Source organism: Hylobates moloch, unplaced genomic scaffold (assembly GCF_009828535.3).
Source record: "Hylobates moloch isolate HMO894 unplaced genomic scaffold, HMol_V3 SCAFFOLD_1, whole genome shotgun sequence".
NCBI classification, from domain to species: Eukaryota; Metazoa; Chordata; class Mammalia; order Primates; family Hylobatidae; genus Hylobates; species Hylobates moloch.
The window spans coordinates 169,484,841-169,502,264 of NW_026652276.1; the positions used below are offsets into that span (position 1 = coordinate 169,484,841).

General features: G+C 36.6%; 1 protein-coding gene across 10 annotated transcripts in view; it reads right to left on the reverse strand.

Moving 5' to 3' along the window:
* CDK14 (cyclin dependent kinase 14) overlaps window positions 1-17,424 on the reverse strand; it is a 600,921-nt gene that overhangs the window by 266,485 nt on the left and 317,012 nt on the right. For all 10 annotated transcript variants that reach the window (XM_032761120.2, XM_058424902.1, XM_058424892.1 and 7 more), the window contains one exon: window positions 16,066-16,189. In XM_032761120.2, the coding sequence (XP_032617011.1) occupies window positions 16,066-16,189 (124 nt within the window). The remainder of the gene's footprint in view (window positions 1-16,065; window positions 16,190-17,424) is intronic.

A 17,424-nucleotide genomic window follows, 5' to 3' on the forward strand; every position in this document is an offset into this window, starting at 1 on the left:
CATGTTTCCCAGGCTGGTCTTGAACTCTTGAGCTCAAGGGATCTGCCTGCCTTAGTCTCCCAAAGTGCTGGGATTACAGATATCAGCCATCATGCCCAGCCAACTATTATTCTTTATGGAAAACCATATCACATAGTTTAATCACCATGACATAATTGGACAGTACTTTTGATACCAACAATGGTTGGCAAACGCTAAGGTGGTTCCCATGACTCCCTTGCCTACTCATATTCACTTTGTTGTGGAATATTCTTCCCTTGAGTGTCTGTGAGAGGCTCTCAGTCCAAGAGACTCAAAAAACAGAATGTTGCCAACAGCCATGTGAGCTCAGAAGTAGATCCTTTCCCAGTGGAGCATTCAGATGAAACAAGAGAAGGCCTGGCTGACTGTGCAGACTGAAGGGAGACCTGGAGGCAGAGGCACCCAGCTAAGCCATACCCAGACTCTTACCACACAGAAACTGAGATAATAAACCAGTGCTATTTTAAGCAGCTTATTTTGCGGTAATTTTTTACACAGCAACAGATAGCTAATATACCAACATTTCCCCAACTTATGTTCCACAGGTCCAAAATTTGTTCTTAATCTAGTAAATCTGGGAGATGTAATGGCAGATTTAATTTTAACAGCAGAAGACCAAGAGCTTTTAATCATTGGCTAATGAACATTGAGATTCTACTGGCTGAGGGGAGATGGGAGAGATGCACATATGCAGCTCACCCCAAACAGATTTGACCAAGGACATTTTTCCTAATTTTAACAATTATTTTTCATTAATGTATGCTCCATGGACCATAATTTTATTTTTCTTGTCTTTGTTTTTATGAAATAGAGACATAGTCTCACTATGTTGGCCAGGTTGGTCTCCAACTCCTGGGCTCAAGCAATCCGCCCGTCTCAGCCTCCCAGAGTGCTAGGATTACAGGCATGAGCCACTGCTCCCAGCCGCAGACCACAGTTTCAGAAATGACTTTTCAGATTCACAGAAGCTTTAGGAGACACAGAAATCCAAAGCCAGCTGTGAATGCCTCAGACAGGAGGCAGAACATGTGCAAAAGTAGACAACAGCCATCCCACGAATTGAGGGAAATTATCTGACTCTTCCTAAAAATATCCAAAGATGAAAGTTTCACTTGAAATATTTCTCTAGTCCTTTCTGATCTTTTATTTCTCTAAACCAACCAAGCATGATATTTTTATGAACAAATTCTGCAATTGTGTTTCTCAAGAAAATAATTTACAGCTATGAAGAAGACAAAACAGTAGTTTTCCTCTCTTATCCTTTCCTTCCCCCATCACATCAGCCATACACATCACCTCTCACCAGCAATGATAGGGACTGTCAGGAGGCTGGAGGCAGAGGGACAGAGCAGCTTGCAGAGGAAAGGAAATGGAGTAGAGTCCAATGAGCACCTTGTTTGACATCACATCCATCACTTTAAAAGGTGTTGAGTTCTGTTTTTGTTTTTTAATGTCTTCCTGCTTTCCAGAAACTTTACTTCTTTGGCAATGAAAGGGCCAACTGGCACATTCTAGAATGTTTTACTGCCTTCAACATTTGTGCTTTCAATTTACAGATAGCCCTTCAGAACTGGAGAGTAAAAGTGCTATGTTTAATCTGGCACTCTGATTCAAATGCAATTTCAAATTTGCATCAAAATTTCTCAACTTAGGTGCATTTCAAAGTAAAGTGATACTATGTCTGAATTTTAATAGCACTAATTCCAATTACTAGTCTAAATTTTATTATTGAGGGAGATCAAGGAGCTCATTTATAGCTATTCTTTGATACAGTGCTAGATAGCAAAACTTACTTATCTGTAATATTCCTATTTAAAAAATCACTGATCATAATAAAAATCAGAACTACTTGAAAACTCTTCATGTTGTTGTTTAAAAGATGTACAAGAAGTCATATGATCTTATAAGATTATTTCAAATGAATTATCTTCAAGTCTGAAGCCTCAACAGAAATGCCCATGTTAAAATATTGGTCATTCTAATGCCCAAGTAAAGCTAATATTACAAGCACAAATCAATGCTCTCACATTAAAGACGGGGTAATGAGACCTGCACTCTCTACTCCACAGGATTATAAGGATAAAACAAAGTAAGAGCTATGAAAGCACTTCATAAACTATAATAGGCTCTTACTATTATTAGAAATGACTGAAGTTTGAGTCAATTTCGCTTCCTAAAAGCAATCTAATGTCAAGTGCTGCAGATCAAACATTTTTATGATTCAAAAACCAGAATGCTTACAAATGTTGAATTCAGTGTTCAAAAATAAGAATGCCCTCAGACACTGAAGTCTACATCTTGAGCTTGACCAAAAAAAAAAGCTTAGCCTGTGCTATAACACTGCACAGTACAGATGCCCATATCACCCATATCCAAAGCAGACCACAGACATGTCATTCACATAGAAGGTCAAATACACAAGCAACTTTCAAAATTTAAGAAGTGACTTCATTTGCTATCTATAGCCAAGGCTGACAAAATGTAGGGAACTGATATTTTTATTGTAATGAAAGATACATGTGACAAAGTGCTTGATTTATCAATCTGCTAAGGAATCCACAATCTACCACTATTTCAAATCATACATTTTGGCAATCTATGCATTTTTTATTGACAATTACAAGAATACTCCTTCATTTATGTATATTTCCACTTATATATTATATGTTTACTCTTGAGATTTAAAGACTGGTCAAATGAACTTTGGTAACAATCTAATTAAGAAAAAAAAAACTACCAAAATGTCCTAAAAAACAAGCTATTAATATAATGGTCTGTACACTGTTTTCTTATAAACTAATTTTCCTGTTATACAGAGCATCAAATCTCTAAAGACTTCAAGAAATCAATATGCCATTTTACATGTAGATTTCCATGTTACCTGCTAATATAAAAAGTAATACTTGTAGCAAGAACTACCCTTAAGAGACAACAAACACTGAAATTGGACAGCAGTAGTAGTGTTCACTCCAGATGAGAGCTTACTCTTCTTTAAAGTATACTCTAAGGTGTAATTATGCATTTTTTTCAGGACTGAATTTTCTTGTGATCCACAAAATTTCTTATCTCACAGGTCTCTGTGAATGAAAACATTTGGCAGAAACACTAGGCTGTTTATGAGGAACAAAAGTACACCAATGGATTCCTGCTTAGCAAACAAAATGTTCTGTCTCTTAAAGGAATTAACATGAAGTATAATTTTATTCTCAAAGCATGGCATAAATAATACAAATGTATCATAAAACCTGTTTACTGCAAGAATGATTCCCTTTTATTGAATTATTCTCACTTCTTTTGCCAGGAAAGCTAAACTTAATAGCACTGTGATAGAGATACTTTAAAATCTGAGCTACAAACAACAGAAAGTTGTTAACATTGATATGTAAAGAACTATTTTTAAAATCGTCCCTTGCCCAGTAATTATACTTTAAAATAGTCAAATAACCATCACCATGAAATACACAAGACAATGATTTAAAAATCAGTCCATTTAAAACAGGTTCCTGAGGTTCAAAGATGGCTGAATAGGATCAGCTCCAGTCTGCAGCTCCCAGCATGAGCAATGCAGAAGACGAGTGATTTCTGCATTTCCAACTGAGTTACCACGTTCATCTCACTGGGGCTTGTCAGACACTGGGTGCAGCCCATGGAGCAGGGTGGGGCATCACCTCACCCGGGAAGTGCAAGGGGTCGGGGAATTCCCTTTCCTAGCAAAGAGAAGCCATGACAGAAAATCAAGAAAATCGAGAAAATGGAAAATCAAGACACTCCCACCCTAATACAGTGCTTTTCCAATGGCCTTAGCAAACGGCACACCAGAAGATTACATCCCGCGCCTGGCTCAGAGGGTCCCACGCCCACAGAGCCTTGCCCACTGCTGGCACAGCAGTCTGAGATCTAACTGCAAGGCAGCAGCGAGGCTGAGGGAGGGGCGTCCGCCATTGCTGAGGCTTGAGTAGGTAAACAAAGCAACCAGGAAGCTCGAACTCGGTGGAGCCCACTGCAGCTCAAGGAGGCCTGCCTGCCTCTGTAGACTCCACCTCTGGGGGCAGGACATAGCTGAACAAAAGCCAGCAGAAACTTCTGCAGACTTAAACGTCCCTGCCTGACAGCTTTGAAGAGAGTAGTGGTTCTCCCAGCATGCAGCTGGAGATCTGAGAACGCAAAGACTGCCTCCTCAAGTGGGTCCCTGACCCCCGGAGTAGCCTAACTGGGAGACATCTCCCAGTAGGGGCCGACTGACACCTCATACAGCCAGGTGCCCCTCTGAGATGAAGCTTCCAGAGGAAAGATCAGGCAGCAACATCTGCCATTCTGCAATATTTGCTGTTCTGCAGCCTCTGCTGGTGATACTCAGGCAAACAGGGTCTGGAGTGGACCTCCAGCAAACTCCAACAGACCTGCAGCTGAGGGTCCTGTTAGAAGGAAAACTAACAAACAGAAAGGACATCCACACCAAAACCCCATCTGTACGTCACCATCATCAAAGACCAAAGGTTGATAAAACCACAAAGATGGGGAGAAACCAGGGCAGACAAGCTGAAAATTCTAAAAATCAGAGCACCTCTTCTCCTCCAAAGGAATGCAGCTCATTGCCAGCAACGGAACAAAGCTGGACAGAGAATGACTTTGATGGGTTGAGAGAAGAAGGCTTCAGACGTTTGGTAATAACAAACTTCTCCGAGCTAAAGGTGGATGTTCGAACCCATCACAAAGAAGCTAAAAACCTTGAAAAAAGATTAGATGAATGGATAACTAGAATAACCAGTGTAGAGAAGTCCTTAAATGAGCTGATGGAGCTGAAAACCATGGCACGAGAACTACGTGACACATGCACAAGCTTTAGCAGCCTATTTGATCAAGTGGAAGAAAGGGTATCAGTGATTGAAGATCAAATGAATAAAATGAAGCGAGAAGAGAAGTTTAGAGAAAAAAGAGTAAAAAGAAACGAACAAAGCCTTCAAGAAATATGAGACCATGTGAAAAGACTAAATCTACGCCTGATTGGTGTACCTGAAAGTGACAGGGAGAATGGAACCAACTTGGAAAACACCCTGCAGGATATTATCCAGGAGAACTTCCCCAACCTAGCAAGGCAGGCCAACATTCAAATTCAGGAAATACAGAGAATGCCACAAAGATACTCCTCGAGAAGAGCAACTACAAGACACATAATTGTCAGATTCACCAGGATTCAAACTCAGGCATGTAGCTCCAGAATCGGCACCCTACCCATTTGGGTATATTTTACTTTTTATATATATTTATATTTATATATGTACTTTAGTACTTCTGTTACACCTCCACTTGCACTAGAGCTGTGTACTGTCTATTTCCAAACTTTGTGTGACATTGTGATTTAGTAAGAGATATATATTTGGTCTTCATCCCAGGTCTTCATCCTGGCACAGAGTTCCTAAAATTCTTATAATTTTCTGAGTAACAGGGGTGGTAAGAGCATCTTTTGTTATAATATTTGGTCTTAGTCCTCAGTTCCTGACACAGAGCTCCTAAGACCCTTGGAATCTTAGTGATAAGAGTATATTTTCTGAATGCTAAGAAGAATGACTGGTGGCTACAGGCCCCTAGATAGGTTCAGGATGGGCATTGGTTGCCAGAAGAACCAAGGCATGATTACAGGGTTGTAATTTGCAACTCCACCAATGGGCCTCCAGGGAGGGGCAAGGTGCTAAAGATGAGTTAGTCACCACTGGCCAATTAATCAATCATCTAGGTAATGAACCTCTATAAAACCCCTAAATGATAGGGTTCAGAGAGCTTCCAGGTTGTGGACACACTGAAGTACTGGGAAGGTGGTGCCCCTAGAGAAAGCCTGGAAGCTCTGAGCACCCTTCCTCCCACCTTGCCCTATGCATCTCTTCCGTCTGGCTGTTCCCCAGTCGTATCCTTTATAATCAACCAGAAAATATAAGCAAATGTGTTCCTGAGTGCTGTGAGCCATTGTAGCAAACTATGGAACCCAAGGAAGGGGGCATGGGAATGCCCAATTTGTAGCAGGTCAGTCAGAAATGCAGGCAGTCCAGGACTTGCAACTGGCATTCAAAGTGTAGGCAGTCTTGCAGGACTGAGCCCTTAACGTAAGGGGTCTCTGCTACTGGGTAGTTAAGTGTCAGAAACAAATAGAATCTTTAGACACCCAGTTGATGTCTGTCTGAGGTGTTGGTGAATTGGTTATTGGTGTGGGGAAATAACCCAAAAAGTTAATTTGAAAGTGTTATGAGTAAGAAACAGCACAGTACCACGGAAAAGGTGAAATCTGAAGAGAAAATTTACCCCCATTGGCAGGCATCACGGCATTTTTTGAGCTACTGCCCGGCACTGCGGAGCCCTAACAGAACATTATTAAAGCCAGTTCAGTGTTCATCTGTCCGTAAGGCTTCTCAATGCTTTAATTCACCCAGGAATATAATTAAAGAGGGTGATTCCTTAAATTACCAAAACTCTATTCAAACTTTTATTCAAACAAGGTTTCCTACTAGTCTACTGTGAGAAGCATTCTTTGTATCATTTCTTAAAGTTTCCTCAAGACTCGTGAGGTTGGGAACAGAGTGACATCTAGTATTCCCGATCCCATCTTCCTGACAGGATCCCAGTGATCAGGTGACACAGGTCATCAGACCAGCATGGCTTACTTCAACCTGAACATCCAGTTAGCATTCCTACCTTCTCACATGTTTGGGGAACTAGCCATGCATGTGCCAACTTAGTTATTAATACTCTACAGGGTATTACACTGGGGCTCTAAAGACACTGGTAACAATAATATTAGGAATAATAATTTAACACTTACTAAGTAACAGGCACAATGTTAACTTATTTTCCATCTCTGGCCCAAAGTATACATATTTTTCAGATGAGGGGTCTGGATTATATAATCTCTGAGATTCCTTCAAAATCTAGAGAAAATTTCAATTTAAAAAGCCTGAAAATGTCAACGTAAAAGGACTTCCTTTTCTCTTATATGAGTGATTTAATTTCCCCACATAGATCTTCTGCCTTTATTCTGAATAACAAACTATAACAAAATGTTCCCAATGATATGATTCTATCAACAACGGGATGATTTCAAAAGTAATACCATCTCCCGCTTTCAATTCTTTGAGCAAAATGCTCGCATGTCATTATTTATTTATTTTCATTATTTTTTTAGAGACGAGGTCTTGCTATGTTGTTCAGGCTAGACTTGGACTCCAGCCTCAAGCAATCCTACTGCTTCAGCCTTCCAAGTAGCTGGAACCACAGGCACACACCACTATGACCACTTTATTTTATACTGTTCTTGTAATTCTGGTATCAGTGATTTCTTATAACAATATGCTCTCAATTGATTTTAAGCATGTTGAGACCTTAATGCTAACTTTTCAGAAACCATACTAAACATTTGATCTTGAAATCTTCCATCGTTTTCCATCCTCTGCTTATGCCTCAGTTGTTCCATTCGCATGATATGGGCACTTAATTTAGCCAACTCACTGACCCACTTCATCTACTGCTCCCAACTCTATGGCTGGATCTAAGCACAGTTTCTACATCCAATATTAGCTGGTCATTGTTTCACAGGACAGATTTCCACAGCTGACAACTCTATTCCATAACTGGAATGAACACTTCAATCTGCATTTTTATATCAGTATCCTTTCTGATTAAAAACTAGAGTGCCAAATAACTTGACAGATATTTCACAGAAAGATGTTCCGTTTTTAAAGTTTGAATTTTTGAAAAGGTTTTATCATTTTAGGCCTATGAACTTGATTATTTGCACCAAGATTCCTTTCCAGTATGTGGTAAAAATAAAAAAAAAGTTTTTCAGAAATGTATTGAAAATTAACAAGCAGCACAGACCATTAGTTCTTAATTGGTTTTTATTTTTAATTTTCCAGTGCTTTCTTCTTTCATTAAAATGAAAAAAGTCCTAATATCCTAAGTTTATCTATTACCACAGAAGAAATTATTCAAGGTGAAAAGCACATTTTAAAATATTAATATGCATAAATATGTACTATTTCAAAGCTAAATAAACCAACATGGCAGGTTTTTTTAAAAAGAAACTAGGGAAAAAAGGAAGAAAGAAAACTAATATTTAACTGGTGGTATTAAAGTGAGAAACAAAGGTTTAAAATCGCAAATTAAAAAAAAAATGTCTAACCAGAATCTACAGCATGTCTTACATTTCCCATAGTAGCTAGTCACAGTTTTTCTTGCTTCCAGTAAAGATTTTAGAAAACATGTGCTTTAGACTGCAATAATTCATTTACTGTCATCCAAGATTTTAGTATAAATCAAGCATATTGACATATAGTAGTGGAGTCTGGTTTGGGCTGAATTTTAACTTGAGCTTTTTAGAAGGTAGAGAAAGAGATGGGCCAGGATCTATGAAGCAGGGATATTAGGCAATTGCCAAACTCTAAGCTAACTTTTACACTTACTGAATGTTTGTCCCCACCAAAACTCAAGTTGAAACTTAATCCCAAATATGGCAGTACTGAAAGGTGGGGCCTTTAAGAGGTGCTTGGGTCTTGAGGGTTCTCCCTTCACGAATGGATCAATCCATTCATGGGTTAATGTATTAACGGGTTATCACAGAAGTGGCATTAGTGGCTTTACATGAGCATGCTCAACCCTCTTGCCATGTGATGCCCTGCACCGCCTCAGGACTCTGCAGAGTCTCCACTAACAAGAAGGCCCTCACAAAAGGAGCCCCTCAACCTTGGACTCAATCTCTATAAGAAATAATTTTTTTATTTATAAATCACCCAGGTTTAGTTATTCTAAGTAACAAGAAACAGACTAAGACACTTACCTATATGTTAACAATGTTCAAGTGTAATCACTGTTGCCTTCAATAGCACATGTATTACATAAATCTGTGATTCATTTCAGTGTTACTACTGTTAACAACACCTATTAATTCTTCCGCTGTGGTCATCATGGCTGCTACTTAAGGTTCCAGTCTTTCTACATATGCAAATATTTTCTAAGGATACATGGCTATATTTTAACTTACATCCAGTATGACTTACTTGATTTACTGCCAACAATTCTGCCCTCAAATTGTACAGGAAAAAAGAAACACATAATGTTTTTGCATATTGAAATCCCTCTGCCTAAGTTTCCATTAACAGTGGAGAATAAGATGATCGTCCAAAGCGTAGCAATTTGTTCTGCATTTAAAAGATGTTTCGTTACCTCACATGCATGATTTGGCTGAAACTGAACTCTCTTTCAATTTTCCTCATTTCCATGGAGTTTGAAGCTGCCATTCTTAGCAATCAAACCCTATATACATTGCTTCAATCTGGCTTATGGTGACTGAACAGAGAGATTTCTCATAGATGGAATAGTATATGCATATTAGTTGCAGTTCATATACATCATTCTCGTTCCCATTTACAGCTTAAAAAAACTAATCTATATGAGTTTTTAAAAAGATGTTGGGCCAGGCATGGTGGCTCACACCTCTAATCCCAGCACTTTGGGAGGCCGAGATGGGTGGATCATGAGGTCAAGAGATCGAGACCATTCTGGCTAACACGGTGAAACCCCATCTCTACTAAAAATACAAAAAATTAGCCAGGAGTGGTGGTGGGCGCCTGTAGTCCCAGCTGCTCGGGAGGCTGAGGCAGGAGAATGGCGTGAACCCAAGAGGTGGAGCTTGCAGTGAGCCGAGATCGGCGCCACTGCACTCCAGGCTGGGTGACAGAGCGAGACTCCATCTCAAAAAAAAAAAAAAAAAAGATGTTTAGGGCAGTGAAATTATTCTCAATGATACTATATCAATGATACTATAGTGATTGACAAATGTCACCCTAATGTAAACTCTGGAGTTTGGATGATACTGCTGTGTTAATATAGGTTTATCAATTGTAACACATGTATAACCCTGGTGTCAGATGTTAATAGTGGGGAGGCTGTGCACATGGGAAGCGGGTATATAGGAACTCTCTGTATTTCCTACTTAATTTTGCTGTGAACCTAAGATGCTTCTAAAAAATAAAGTTTATCTAAAAGGAAAAATGCTCTCAAATATTTATCATTTTAATATGCTTGAGACAATGTTATGTTGTGATAACACAAAACAAAAAGATCCAATATAATTAGATTTCATTATCATTCCTCTTGAATAGAAAATAAAAACTTTTGAAGAGATGAGCAGGATATTAAACAGATGTAAATAATTAAGGTAACTGATGTTTCAAGATAGGGAAAAGACAATTTTAAGTATCAACATTCCTTTTCAAAAGAGTTACTATGTCTTTAAAGTAATGTGTCAAAGGGAAATAACTTTGTCTAGTTCACATGTCAAGTAAAAATTATACCTAACATGTAATTTTAATATTCTGTTCAATAGATTTTAAAATATGTATACTTGCATTCAAAGTTTTAATGACATTCCCTACAGAAATTAGGGAGAAAAAAAAAAACCCTTTCTTTGGTTCATATATTATCAATTATTCTAAATACATTCTTTGCTTTCACATCTACATGAAAGCAACTGCCTAAACTCTGCCTTAAAATTGTTGAGGTGTTAAGATGTTGAAAGGATCTTTTAGAAGTAGATTGATGCTTCATTGGGTAATAAAGTTGTTTTGCTATTAAAAATATATTCTAAAAGAAGGATACAGTAAAATGGAATTCTGCAGGCCACAACAAACGAGCTAAGTTATATCTAACCTTAAATTTATGACTATAACTTCAATGGTGAATTCTGTGCGTAAATGATTTAAAACATAGGTAAAGGTCTGTACCTTCAGGACTAACAGGCTTTTATCCAAAGACTATATTTATCGAACTGACACACTACTCTGCATCTGAAAGAAGGTGATTTCTTTCTGTTTACTACTACTCCTACGTGAATTCAGAGAAGCATATGACAAGCCATGAACTTACCATGTCCTCTACAGAGTCACATTTCTGGTCTGTTTTTCAAATTAATCTAAAACATGATTTACAATGATTTCCTCTCTCAAATTTAGACAAGGACCAGCCTGGAAGAGGAAACTATCAACATTAGGAAGGTAAAATTTTAGACCTCTGATGGGAAAGAAACCAATGTGATTTTATTCTATTATAACCACAGAGATTTTTAACTTTGTTTCTCCACCAGGACAGTCAATAAAATAAGCTAAGTCCTTAAATGCTTATATTATAGAATTCTCGCTGTCTCTCATTCTCAGGGGCAACTTTAATCTCGTTGTCTTTTGGTATAGTTAGACCATAACCCTTGAAAATAGTGAAAGAATGGCTGAGAAATATGGAAGACACCAATATCATCTTGCAGAAATTCTACAGACACATCCATTTTGCTTCAATCTCGTTTATATGGAAAAATACCTTTAAGTTTTCATACTATCATACTGCAAATGACCTTAATTTCTCGGTGAATTTATTTATGCATTTATTTGTCTTGCTTCAATAATTTTCCTTTAATGTGCTCTCAATGCTTATTATAAAAGCAAGGTTCTCATCTATTTAAATTTCCAAAAGATGGAATCAAAAATTAGATTCTAGGGAGGGATGTTATAGCATTGATCCCAGGTTTAATGGACAGATTTTTTTTTTTTACCCACCAGCAAATATCTGGTCATTAGAAAATAAGTTAACAATTTCAGAAATGTACAACATAAAAAGCCAGCCCTAAAACGACCTTAGACAGTATACGTTCAAGCTCTTGTTTTTCAGTCAAGAAGTATAAGGCTCAGAGGGGGATAAACGAAGGCTTGAAAGTCACAAGCTAGTTAGGGAAAGAGCTAAGTTCTCTTAACTCAATGTTAACACACTTTGCTCTCAAGAGCAGTACATTTAGACAATCATTTAGAGGTTACAGAGTAGAAACTTCAAATCCTATGCATCTTATATATGTTTACATTCACTGAGTGGTGTTTATTTTGGCAGCCTGATATTACATAGTAAATACCAAGTGAGTGTGTTGGGTCTATGTGTAAGAACCTCAGAGCAATTCTGAAGCTTTAACACTATCTAAAGCCATCTAATTCCATCTACACTCTTCATCATGCATGGCCAGGAGAGCACTGAGGAAAAGAAAATTATTTTACAAACTGTTAAGTTTGCCAAAACTAATCAGACAGAAATTAGTAAATTCAGGTGGGTCTTGGTCTTTAGACTAATACTCCATTTAGTCATGTATATTTTTTATTCATTCAATCAATATTTACTGAACATCTATGTGCTAAGCATGGTTCTAGAGATAGTGCAAACAACAGTGAGCAAAACAGGTCAAGTTCCCGCCTTCACGGAACTTCCAATCAAGCAGTTTAAGCAAAAACTAAATAGATAAACAAATGAAAAAAATAATGTCAGAGCCCTAGAAATGTTACTGAAGAAATTAGACTAGAAGATAATAATGGGAAAGATTCTATTTTCAGAAAGGGGGCCCCTTTGAAGAGGTGACATGAACTATAACCTCTATGGTGAGAAAAAGGCAGCTGCATGAGAGGCAGAAGGACGAGCATCCCAAGCAAAAGGAAAGGCAAACTGAAAGCCTCTAGTGGAAAGAAGTTTGGGGTTTGGGTGCACCACAGTATACAAGGAGCAACAAGGTGGTGAAGACACAGGCTATATAAGGGATTTGAAATCTTTTCTGGTAAATTATGTAAAGATGAACCATCTTTTAGGAAATGAGTCTGAATGCCTCCATATAATTTTATCATTTTATTATATCCAGGCAGAGCAAACCTCTGCATTAGGAAAGCCATAGTGATTCTAAATCATGTGTAATTTACTTATTCAAAATGCATATAGAAAATAAGGCTCAAATAAGGGTTTAAATACGACTTTGCTTACAAGAAAAAAAAAATAGTTACCGCATTTTGACTACCTGGAATTCAGAGCTGTATACTGTTTAAAGCTGAAGGGTCTCCAAATTCACTATCATCTGGTTTACCTCATCCAGCAGGTAAAGTCTACTAAAGTTGAACTCACTCATTACTACTGAATTAGTCAAATGACAAAGTGTTCTTTAAATTATGTGATGCATATTTTTGTACCAGTGTAATCTATTTACATAGCATGGGTGTCATATTTGTCATATATAGAAAACAGCATACAAAAACAATCAATAATTTCCTAGCTTAGGCAGCCCTGTAAGAGAAAATATCTATATGTATAAATATAAAGGCCCTGGGCCACCTGAGATTGAAGGATATGAATCAAGCATCTGAATTCCAGCTTTGCAACCAGCAACCTGTATGTCCAAGCCTGGGCAAGATTCTAACTCTCTCTGAATCTCATCTCTCTCAAAAATACAGGTTAGTATACATTCCTAGCTTGAAGAGACAATGAAGCAAGAATTTCTAAGTGTCTAGCACATAGAATAAACTCAATAAATTTTAGTCTTTTCCCTCATATATTTTTCTAATAAAAGTAGTATCATTTACAATATAAGAACTAAAATCATGCTTTGTATTTGTCTTTTAGTCAAAATTTTATGGTTTTGTTCACACAAGGAAAAAAGGTAAGACAAAGAAACCATTTTTAAAGCTCTTCACACATCAAACACTGAACTAAGACCTTGTGTTTTTAATTGTTTTGCTGCCTAGAACCATCCTATTCTGACTGTCTAACTTCTCTACAGTTTTCGGTGTGTTTCCTTCATCTCAGACACACAAACATGCCCAAACACAGTAAATCACAGTTAATTGCATGTCTTAAATTAAAAGACAAAAAAAATCACACAATTAATTGGGGGAACTTGTCAGTTGGTGAATGAATCTTGCTTACTACACTCTGTGCACAGGATACATGCCAACTGCATGTTCCAAGCTAGACGATTCAGTCCATGCCTCTGAGGAGAAGTGCATGGGCACGATCCTTCTGCACAGCAGTCTGGTCATAAGAATCAAATGCTTTAAAACACTCAACATTGCAATTGCTGTATCAATAGCTATCTCTACAAGGATGTTCAGTACAGGACTGAGCATAATAGTGAAAAATTAGAAAGAGCTAAAATGCTCATTAATAAGGGACTGAATAGAGACTAGGTTTGGCCATTAACGGAAAAAATCTAAGCTGTTACAAATGATTTTGTCAGTCTTAATAACATAAGAAAATGTTCATGACATATTATTTGAAAAATGCTTACAAAATAGTATATTTCTATTTTTGAGGCTATGTGATATGCAAGTGAAGCAAGAAATAAGAGAAAGGAACAGGAGAAAGCTACTGGAAAAATAAATGAGAAAAATGTATCATTTGTCATCTCTGAGTTGTTTATACTTTGTAAATTTTCTAATTTTCTAAAAAAATCATCTAAATTTTAAAAAATTATATTTCAATTTGTTTTTGAATCTGATATTTCAAAATGTCAGTTTTAAAGTAAAGATCCATAAGAATCTTTTAAGATAAACTTACCTACTACAATGAAAACATCAGCATAAAATTTAAAAAGAATCCCTAGTAAGCACAAACATACAATCCTATTGTATCCTTGGTTATACAGACAAAATTTATAAAAATGCTTTTTATAAATATACAACAAGTGCATGTTCATACAATTAATGCTCAATAATGTATTTCAACATATATCTTACAGTATATTAACACACCATAAGAAAATCATTATAAACCCTTTTTCATTTCCTGACACTGACCAACTACAAAATATATTCACAGTAAAGCCAATAATCTTGAAGTTGAGAAACTGCAAACCTTCTCTCCTCCACCCACTACTCTCCCATTATTTTATACCCTATTATAAAAAGATTTTATACCCAGCCACCTAGTGTAATTCTAATGTTAAAATCTGGCAATAAATGATACACACAAACTAATGTGCACAGAATTTCATCATTTTTATGAAAGTAGGAAATGACAAAGTTTTATAACCTATATCACTACTCAACTAGTCATACTAACTTTTATTTTATTTCATTTTTCGAATAAAAGAATTTATAAAACCCAACAAAGTAGATTCATTCCAAAGGTATTCAACAGTCTACTAACCTTGAAATAGGAAATAAACATTTCCTGCCTTCTTTTATTTAATGGGGGGTGGAGAGGGAAAAGATAATCATATTTCAGCAAAAGCCCATCTCAACCTCAGGCATCTTTATGTCCCAAGGGTAATATTTTCATTCCATTCTTAATGGAACAAATTTCTAATCAGAATATGTATTCAAAAATAATTGAGGCATTGCAATGTCAACACGTTATGCTGCCATCATGCATCCTGTGGTGCTCAGAATCAACTCAACACAATCTCTAGTGTGACAGACAGCCTGGGCAATGCAGAAATGTCAGACTTGATCAAGAGAAGGGGAGCTAGCAAGGAGCATGCAATGGTTTTGCTTCCCTTTGGATGCTCAAACATGGTACTTGGAGGAAAGCTTCTATGCTGGAAGAAGACAATCTCAAGACTTCTAAGGAATGACTTATAATGCTCACTCCAGAACCTCAACTTTTAAATAGTAATAAGTATCTATTTTTGCACTGATATTGAAAATACTTGAAACAACAGTCAATTCTGGGAAGGTTAACACTATATCTAGATTTCTAGTTATTAAAGTCTCAGGGTAATGTACATTATTGTATATATCCTGCAACCCTCTGAAAAGGTCCACAGATTTAAATTTAGGTTTCTCCAAGTTTGGCAAAATGTTAGTAATTGTTGAAGCTGGGTGATGAGTAATTGAAGTTCATTATATTTTTTTTTACTTTTGAGTATATTTGACATTTTCATAATAAAAGTTTCAAAAAATAGATTTTCACTCAAGCATATATTTTATGTTCAAAATTTTACCGACTTTTCCTTTGGAAATATATATTAACAAGATCTGATTTATGTTTATTATTAAAGACTCTAACAAGCAGTCTGAATTTTATAAAACTCCACAAAGCATTATATTTTATGCTATCATTAAAAAAAAGAAAAAAACCCTTTATTCCAGAAAAAAAAATTACCATGATCTATGATGACAGAAGAAGTGCACCTAAACAAATGCAGTGCCACCATCTGCCTGGCATTCTCACAGTGTGACAAAATAGACTGGTAATTAACTGCTTTCCTACCGAAATCTGCCAGCTTTAACTCCCCCGTGTCACTGATCAGAAGGTTCTGTGGTTTCAGGTCTCTGTGCAAAATATAACGCTGGTGGATGTAAGACAGCCCTCGCAGCAACTGAAATAAAAACAACTGAAAAATAAAGAGACAAAGGTTAAAATCAGAACACAGATAAATGCCAGTTTCTACAGACAGTCTGCTAAATACTTGTATTGATATTTAGTGAAAATGGGTAACCATCACCAAATTTTCTACCAAATTATTTCAACAGAATGTGAGATTTTAGTATGTAATTTCCTAATTCATTTAGAAGTAAATCTAGGAATTTCTAACAACCAGAGTGATACTTCCTCAGCAAGAGAGATCTGTACTCCAATTAGTGTTCTTTAAGCAAAATGTAAATAATCGATTTTTTTATAACTGATTTAGTCTTCAGGACTAAAACGATGTTTGAAAGGAGAGGAAATCTATCCATAATATTACAGAGATTAAAAAAAGAACTGTTTACCAAGTTTATATCAATATGCACATATTTAATTCCATAGAAACAACATGAACATGGTACCCATAAATTCATCCATTAACATGCTTTAAGGAATGGAAAGATAAGATGATTTGAAATAATTAAAACAAAAACAGTCATATTATCTAATTAATACTGCATTATAATTATACTGCTTTTGCACATATGGTCACAGAGATTAGGCTGCTGCTTAAAGACAGACATGTACCACCTTCACTAATTTCAGAGCAAACCTATCCTAAAGGGAAAGGAAACACAGAAAACAGGAAAGTCAAGAACTCGAGAGTAATACTTTTGCAAGAAATAATTTCAGAAGTGATTAATAGCCTTTTCTGTGAAGTTTCATATTGGATCATACCAAATGTTTCTATTTTGGTAACAAAAAAGTGTGATTCACTAGGCTTCCCAATATTCTTCTTATGAAAAAGAGAATATTTTTAAACAATTTACTTGCCAAAATAATCCTAATTGACATTTTTTAAATCAATCTCCTAAAACAAAAACAAATGTTCTTACTTTTAAGTGCCACCAATATTCTAGTCTATATAACCAGTTAGTAACCAAAGGCAGTTTCAGGGCAGTTTTAAATGAGTTGTAAAAGACGAATGATAGAAAGATTCTGAAACACTTGAATCGAAAAGATTGGCAACTTCCTGAGGGCCATGGAAGGTGGCATTTCTGGAACGTTCTGACTAAGCAGGGGCTTTGAAAGCCAAGTGAATTTCATTACAGGGGATACCTTGAAATAACAGTAAAGTTAATTAACCTCAAAATCTTTGTATGTGGCAATATGTACGGGGCAGTAAAGGCTTGAGATGATTATTTCCAGAGTCTAGGCAGCAGA